The 7,793-nt window shown below is 39.5% G+C and overlaps 1 protein-coding gene across 1 annotated transcript; it reads left to right on the top strand.

The window, feature by feature from the left end:
* The first annotated feature begins 4,449 nt into the window (after positions 1-4,449).
* LOC141556692 (protein RCC2-like) lies at positions 4,450-6,474 on the top strand. The gene has a single exon (XM_074291260.1). The coding sequence runs from the start codon at positions 4,528-4,530 to the stop codon at positions 6,166-6,168; it is 1,641 nt and encodes a 546-aa protein (XP_074147361.1). The 5' UTR covers positions 4,450-4,527; the 3' UTR covers positions 6,169-6,474.
* The last annotated feature ends 1,319 nt before the right edge of the window (positions 6,475-7,793 follow it).

Genomic DNA, 7,793 nt, shown 5'->3' with positions numbered 1-7,793 from the left:
AATAATCTCTAGTTCTTTTTTGTTCACAAATTCCTTCCTTCTCCACAGGTCTGAGGGAACTATCCTATGTTCTTCTAATTTATAATATCACTCTTTATGCTTAGATCATGAACCTATTTTAACCCTATCTTGGGATACAGTGTTAGGTGTGGGTCAATGCCTACTTTCTGCCATACTAGTTTCCAATTTTCCCAGAAGTTTTTGTCAAATAGTGAATTCTTATCCCAAAATCTGGGGTCTTTGGGTTTGTCAAACACTAAATTGCTATAGTTATTATTTTGTCCTGTGAACCTAACCTATTCCACAGATGAACTACTCTTTTTCTTAGCCAGTACCAAATGGTTTGGGTCACTGCTGCTTTATAATAGTTTTAGATCTCGTACAGCTAGGCCACCTTCATTTGATTTTTTTTTTTCATTAATTCCCTTAAAATTCTAGACCTTTTATTCTTCCAAATAAATTTTATTTTTTTCTAGGTCAATAAAATAATTTCTTGGGAATTTGATTGGTATAGCATTAAATAGATTAGTTTAGGTAGTATTGTCACTTTTATTATGTTCACTCAACTTATCCAAGAGCACTTGATATTTTTCCACTTGTTTAGATGACTTTGTATGGAAAGTGTTTTGTAGTTTTGCTCATATAGTTCCTGACTTTCCTTTGGCAGATAGATTCCCAAATATTTTATACTACTGATAGTTATTTTAAATGGAATTTCTCTTTGTATCTCTTGCTGTTGGATTTTGTTAGTGATATATAAAATGATTTATGTGGATTTGTTTTGTATCCTGCAACTTTGCTAAAGTTGTATATTATTTCTAATAGCTTTTTAGTTGATTCTCTGGGGTTCTCTAAATTTAACATCATATCATCTACAAAGAGGGATAATTTGGTTTCATTACCCACTCTAATTCATTTAATCTCTTTTTTGTTAGTATTTCTAATATAATATTGAATAGTAATGGTGATAATAGGCAATCTTGTTTCACCCTGATCTTATTGGGAATGGTTCCCGTTTATCCCCATTACATATGCTTGCTGATAAGTTTTAAAATAGATGTTACTATTTTAAGGAAAAGTCCATTCTCGTACTCTCAAGTGTTTTTAATAGGAATGGGAGTGGGATTTTATCAAATGCTTTTTCTGCATCTATTGAGATAATCATATGGTTTTTGTTATTTTGGTTATTATTAAATAACCAAACTGCTATATATGTGTATGCTAATAGTTTACCTAATATTGAACCAGCCCTGAATTTCTGGTATAAATCCTACTTGGTCATGGTGTATTATCCAGGGGATGACTTTCTGTAATCTCTTTGCTAATATTTTATTAAAGATTTTTGCATCAATATTCATTTGGGAGATTGATCTATAATTTTCTTTCTCTGTTTTTCTCCTACCTAGTTTAGATAACAGTACCATGTCTGTGTCATAAAAGGAATTTGGTAGGAGTCCTTCATTCCCTATTTTTTTTTCAAACAATTTGTATAGTATTGGAGTTAACTGTTCTTTAAATGTTTGGTAGAATTCACATGTAAATCCATCTGGTCCTGGGGATTTTTTCTTAGGGAGTTGATTAATAACTTGTTCTATTGTTTTAATGGGACTATTTAAGTAATTTCCTCCTCTGTTAATCTGGGCAATCTATATTTTTGTAGGTATTCCTCCATTTCATTTAGGTTATCAAATTTATTGGCATAAAGTTGGGCAAAGTAACTCCTAATTATTGCTCTAATTTCCTCTTCATTGGTGGAAAGTTCTCCCTTTTCATTTTTAACACTAATAATTTGAGTTTCCTCTTTCCTTTTTCTAATCAAATTTACTAAAGATTTATCTATTTTGTTTTTTTCATAAAACCAACTTTTAGTTTAGTGGGGTACTTTATTCTTGGCTGCATTCCAATTTCCTTTGCCTTTCAGAATATCAGATTTCAGGCCCTTCAATCTTAGAAGCTGCTAAATCCTGGGTAATCCTTATTCTGGCTCCTTGTATCTGAATTGTTTTGTGGTTTTGTGGTGGTGTGTGTTTTTTCTAGCTGCTTGTACTATTTTTCCTTGGTCTGAAATTTAGCCACAATATTCCTTGGAATTTTAATTTTGGGGTCCCTTTCAGGAGGTGTTTGAATTCTTTCAATGGTTATTTTACCTGACATCAGGATAGTTCTCTTGGATGATTTCCTGAAAAACAGTGTCTAGGCTCTTTTTTATCTTGGTTTTCAGGGAGTCCAATAGTCTTAGATTGACTCTCCTAGATCTATTTTTCAGGAAAATTGTTTTCTCAAGTAGGGATTTTACATTTTTTTCCTATTTTTTCATTTGTTTTTGGTTTTGCTTGACTGATTCTTGATGTCTCATTGAGTCATTCATTTCCATTTGTTCAGTTCTGATTTTGTGAATTATTTTCTTTATTTTTTTTACTTATTTTTGTATTTATTGAATTGAGTTTTTAAATGAGTTGTTCTATGGAATTTTTTTTCCATTTCACAAATTCTGTTTTTTAAGGAGTTTTTTTTTCCCCATTTCACAAATTCTGTTTTCCATGGAGTTGAAAGTTTTCTTTTTCCATTTTGTCAAATCTTTTAATGAGTTATATGCTTTTTTCATTTCACTAAGTATATTTTATGTTGCCTTTTCCAAACCCTCTTATAAAGTTTTCATTTCCTTTCCCCATTTCTCTTCTCTCTTTTGAGATCCTTTTAAAATTCTTCTAGGAGAGCCTAATGATGGGGACTATGTTCTATCATCCTTTAATGCTTCATTTGGAGATGATCTGCTTTTAATCTCCTCAGAGTTTGAAATTTGTTCTTCTCTTTCACCATAAAAACTATCTATCTATAGTCAGAGTTCTCTTTGCCTTTTTACTCCATTTTTTTAAAAGTTGGGATCTGCTTTTAGGGGAAGGGAGGTTTTCCAAGCTTCCTCTACAAGCAGCAGCAAAGCAGCAGCAGGGCTGTGTTGGGTTCATGCTGACTCACTCCAGGTTCTCTGTTGTTTCAGTTCACTCTTTACCCTCTGTGTTTGTGTTGGATGTTTTATAACTTTTCTGCTGAGAACTAACTTGTAACCAGAGCAGAGTAGCTAAAACTGCTGTAGAACCCCCAGAGTCTGCACACCTTCCTGAGTGTACACAGTATGTGCTGGCGTCTGTGCCCTAATTCAAAGGCTGGATTTGGTAATTAGCTGAGGGTCATGAGAGAAGATCATGTGTCCTCTCTGCCATCTTGGCTTTGCCCCTCGAGAAATCACATTTAAAATAACTGTAGACAATATAAAACATTTGGGAGTCTATCTGCCAAGACAATGCCAGGAACTATAGAAACACAATTACAAAAAAATTTCCACACAAAATTAGAGCTAAATAATTTAAAAATATCAATTGCTCATGGAAAGGCCAAGCTAATATAATAAAAATGACAATTCTACCTAAATAATTTACTTATTTGGTGCCAAACCAATCAACCTACCAAAAGATTATTTTATAGATCTAGAAAAAAAATTATAAAATTTATCTGCAAAAATAAAAGCTCAAGAATGGAGGTCCATCAGTTGGAGAATGGTTGAGTAAATTATGGTATATGAAGGTTATGGAATATTATTGCTCTGTAAGAAATGACCAGCAGGAGGAATACAGAGAGGGTTGGAGAGACTTGCATGAACTGATGCTGAGTGAAATGAGCAGAACCAGAAGATCGCTGTACACTTCAACAACAATACTGTATGAAGATGTATTCTGATGGAAGTGGATATCTTCAACATAAAGAAGATCCAACTCACTTCCAGTTGATAAATGATGGACAGAAAACAACTACACCCAGAGAAGAAACACTAGGAAGTGAATGTAAATTGTTAGCACTACTATCTACCCAGGTTACTTATATCTTCAGAATCTAATACTTAATGTGCAACAAAAAAAAATGGTATTTACACACATATATTGTATCTAGGTTATATTGTAACACATGTAAAATGTATGGGATTGCCTGTCATCAAGGGGAGGGAGTAGAGGGAGGAAGGGAATAATGTGGAAAAATGAATACAAGGGATAATGTTATAAAAAAATTTACTCATGCATATACACTGTCAAAAAACATTTATAAAATTTTAAAAAAATAATAAAAGATCAAGAATATCAAGGGAATTAATGGATGGAAAATGCAAAGAGGTGGCCTAGTTGTACCAAACCTAAAATTATATTATAAAGTAGCAATCATCAAAATTAGCTAGTTCTGGCTAAGAAATAGAATGGTGGATCAGTGGACTGAGTTAGTCATACAAGACATAAAGGCAAATGACTATAGTTCCAAAGATTCCAGCTTCTGATTTAAGAACTCACAATTTGACAAAAACTGCTAGGAAAACTGGAAACTTATATGGCAGAAGCTGGTCCCTCACTTACATCTCACACTAAATACTAAGATAAGCTCGAAACCGGATAGGAGGGTGCTGGCAGGCGGCTCTCAGACAAAAGCAGCAGCCGGGAGACCCAGCGCGGCCGGAGCGGGAGCAGGACGCCCATCGGGACCAGGATGCCCAGGAAGAAGCTCGGCGCTGGCCTCGGAGCCGGGGCGAAGACGGCCGCCGCCGCGGCCTGGGAGCAGCAGAGCTCGGGCAACGGGACGGCGGCGGCAGCGGCGGGGGCCCGGGGCGGCCCCCCGAGGAAGGCGCGGGGCGGCGCGGCCGCGGGCAGGAAGCGGGAGCGGCCCGACCGCGGGAGCTCCAGCGGCGGCGGCAGCAGCGGGGACGAGGACGGCCTGCCCGAGCTGGACGGCGGCAGCCTCGGCCCCGGGGCCAAGCGGGCGGCCAAGCCGGCGCCGCCGGGCAAGGCGGGGGCGGGACAGGCCGTCGTCATCACGGAGCCCGAGCACACCAAGGAGCGGATAAAACTTGAAGGCTCTAAGTGCAGAGGACAGCTTTTGATTTTTGGGGCGACCAACTGGGACCTCATTGGTCGGAAGGAAGTGCCTAAACAGCAAGCTGCTTACCGCAATCTGGGGCAGAACTTGTGGGGGCCACACAGATATGGCTGCCTCTCTGGGGTCCAGGTACGGACGGTGGTCTCGGGCCCCTGTGCTGCTCACAGTCTCCTCATCACCACAGAAGGAAAACTCTGGAGCTGGGGTCGAAATGAGAAGGGGCAACTTGGACATGGAGATACCAAGAGAGTGGAAGCCCCCAAACTCATTGAAGTCCTCAGCAAGGAAGTGATTGTGTCCGCCGCATGTGGGAGGAACCACACTCTGGCTTTGACAGAAACTGGCTCGGTGTTTGCATTTGGAGAGAACAAGATGGGGCAGCTTGGCCTTGGCAATCAGACCGACGCTATCCCCAGCCCTGCGCAGATAATGTACAATGGCCAGCCAATTACCAAAATGGCTTGTGGGGCTGAGTTCAGCATGATAATGGACTGCAAAGGAAACCTGTACTCCTTTGGGTGCCCTGAATATGGTCAGCTGGGACACAATTCTGACGGGAAGTTCATTGCCCGGGCTCAGAGGATAGAATATGACTGTGAGCTGGTCCCCCGCAGAGTAGCCATCTTCATTGAAAAGACCAAGGATGGACAGATTTTGCCCGTCCCCAACGTGGTGGTCCGAGATGTTGCCTGTGGCACCAATCACACGCTGGTTCTAGACTCTCAGAAACGTGTCTTCTCCTGGGGCTTTGGAGGCTACGGCCGGCTGGGCCACGCAGAGCAGAAGGACGAGATGGTCCCTCGCCTAGTGAAGCTCTTTGACTTCCCAGGTCGTGGGGCAGCACAAATCTATGCTGGCTACACCTGTTCCTTTGCCGTCAGTGAAGTGGGTGGCCTGTTTTTTTGGGGTGCTACCAACACTTCTCGGGAGTCCACCATGTATCCCAAAGCTGTCCAGGACCTCTGTGGCTGGAAAATTAGAAGTTTAGCTTGTGGGAAGAGCAGTATTATTGTGGCTGCAGACGAGAGCACCATAAGCTGGGGCCCGTCGCCAACCTTCGGCGAACTGGGCTATGGTGATCACAAACCCAAGTCTTCCACTGCGGCCCAAGAAGTGAAAACTCTGGATGGCATTTACACAGAGCAGGTTGCCATGGGCTACTCACACTCCTTGGTGATCGCGAGGGACGAGAGTGAGACTGAAAAAGAAAAGCTAAAAAAACTCCCCGAGTATAATCCTCGCACCCTCTCCTGATGCCGGGGGCCGCGAGGCTGCTGGCGGGCTCTCCAGGCCCCTGCAGGCAGCTGTCATTTCCAATGTGCACTGGGACACAAAGAAGGCAGATGAGAAGAGGTTACATACAGCGAAAAGGTGGCCCGAAGCTCCTATTTGTTAGTCTTCCCGAGGTTCCGTTTTATAAGCAAATTCAACGTTTACTACCTTTTTACTGTACGATTTCCAAAGCGTTTCTCGCTCCCTTTCTCTTTCTCCCTTCCCCTACCCCAGATGTTTAATTAAAATATTTGCTTGTAAAAAAAAAAAAAAAAAAAAAAAAAAAAAAAAAAAATGAAATTATTTAACTGGGGAAAAGTAAAATATTAAATTATATCATAAAGCAGTAATCATCAAAATTATCTGGTACTGGCTAAGAAATAAGAGTGTGGATCAGTGGAACAGATAAAGTTTACAAAATACAAATAGTAAATGAGCATAGTAACCTAGTGTTTAACAAACCTAAATACTCCAGGCTTTGACAAAAACTGAGAAAACTGGAAAATAGGGCACAAGCAAGGTATAGACAAATATTTCACATTGTATACCATGATAAAGTAAAAATGGGTACATGATTTAGACATAAATGGTGATATATGAAAATTAGGAAAGCAAGGAATAGTTTGTCGGATCTTTGGAGAAGGGAAGAATTTATGAAAAAATAGGAGTTGAGAACAATATGAAATATGATTTTGATTACATTAAATTAAAAAGCTTTTGCACAAACAAAGCCAATGCAATCAGGATTAGAAGGGAATCCAGAGAATTCTGGAAGGCAATTTACATCAGTGTTCTAATTAAAAGCCACATTTCTCAAATACATAGAGAACTGAATCAAATTTATATGAATACAAATCATTCCCCAACTGATAAATGATCAAAGAACATGAACAGGAAGCTTTCAGATATAATCATCTATAATCGTATGATCATATGACTATGATTTATGTCCTTTTTATGGAATTTGTCAAACTAGTTTTTGTTTCAAGTGTGTCTCATAATCAGGTTGGATTTTGGTTTCTATCCTGTTCTGTTATCTGCTTCTGTTTTAGAGTTAACTCATTCCATTGGCATTGTGTTATTACTGAATATTGCCCTCAATTTGCTTTCTTCCTCCTTCCCTCTCCCTCTTCTTTCTCTATCCCCCCCATTTCCTCCCCTTCCCTGTATACATGCCTCTATCCTATGCCTCATTAAAAATCAATTTTACCACTGCCCCCCTTAATCCACCCTCATCATTCCCTCCCCTTTTCATATCCCATTCCCCTCTTATTTCCTTACTACATAAGTCACATTTCTATATATGACAGTATGTATAGTCTTCCCTTTTTAAAACGAATTCCAATGAGTGCCTGCCACCACCACCATTTTCTCTTCCAAGATAAGTGTTTTTGCATACTTTGAGAATACTTTCATTCTACCTCTTCTTTCTTCTTTCTCCCCTATTTCCCCTTCTAATGCAAAAGCTTTTATGCATATTTTATATGAGAAAACTTTCTCCATCCTATCTCTCTATTTCTTTTTCCCAGTGCATTCCTCTTTTCCACCCCTTTTTTTGGAGATTATTCTAACAATCAACTCATAATCCTCTATGAAAAATCCTTTAA

This window comes from Sminthopsis crassicaudata, chromosome 2 (assembly GCF_048593235.1).
Source record: "Sminthopsis crassicaudata isolate SCR6 chromosome 2, ASM4859323v1, whole genome shotgun sequence".
NCBI classification, from domain to species: Eukaryota; Metazoa; Chordata; class Mammalia; order Dasyuromorphia; family Dasyuridae; genus Sminthopsis; species Sminthopsis crassicaudata.
This window is presented reverse-complemented; position numbering and strand designations above follow the sequence as displayed.

What these genes read in the sequence shown, in the direction of transcription:
- LOC141556692 (XM_074291260.1), top strand. Translation starts at nt 4,528, where the DNA reads ATGCCCAGGAAGAAGCTCGGCGCTGGCCTCGGAGCCGGGGCGAAGACG.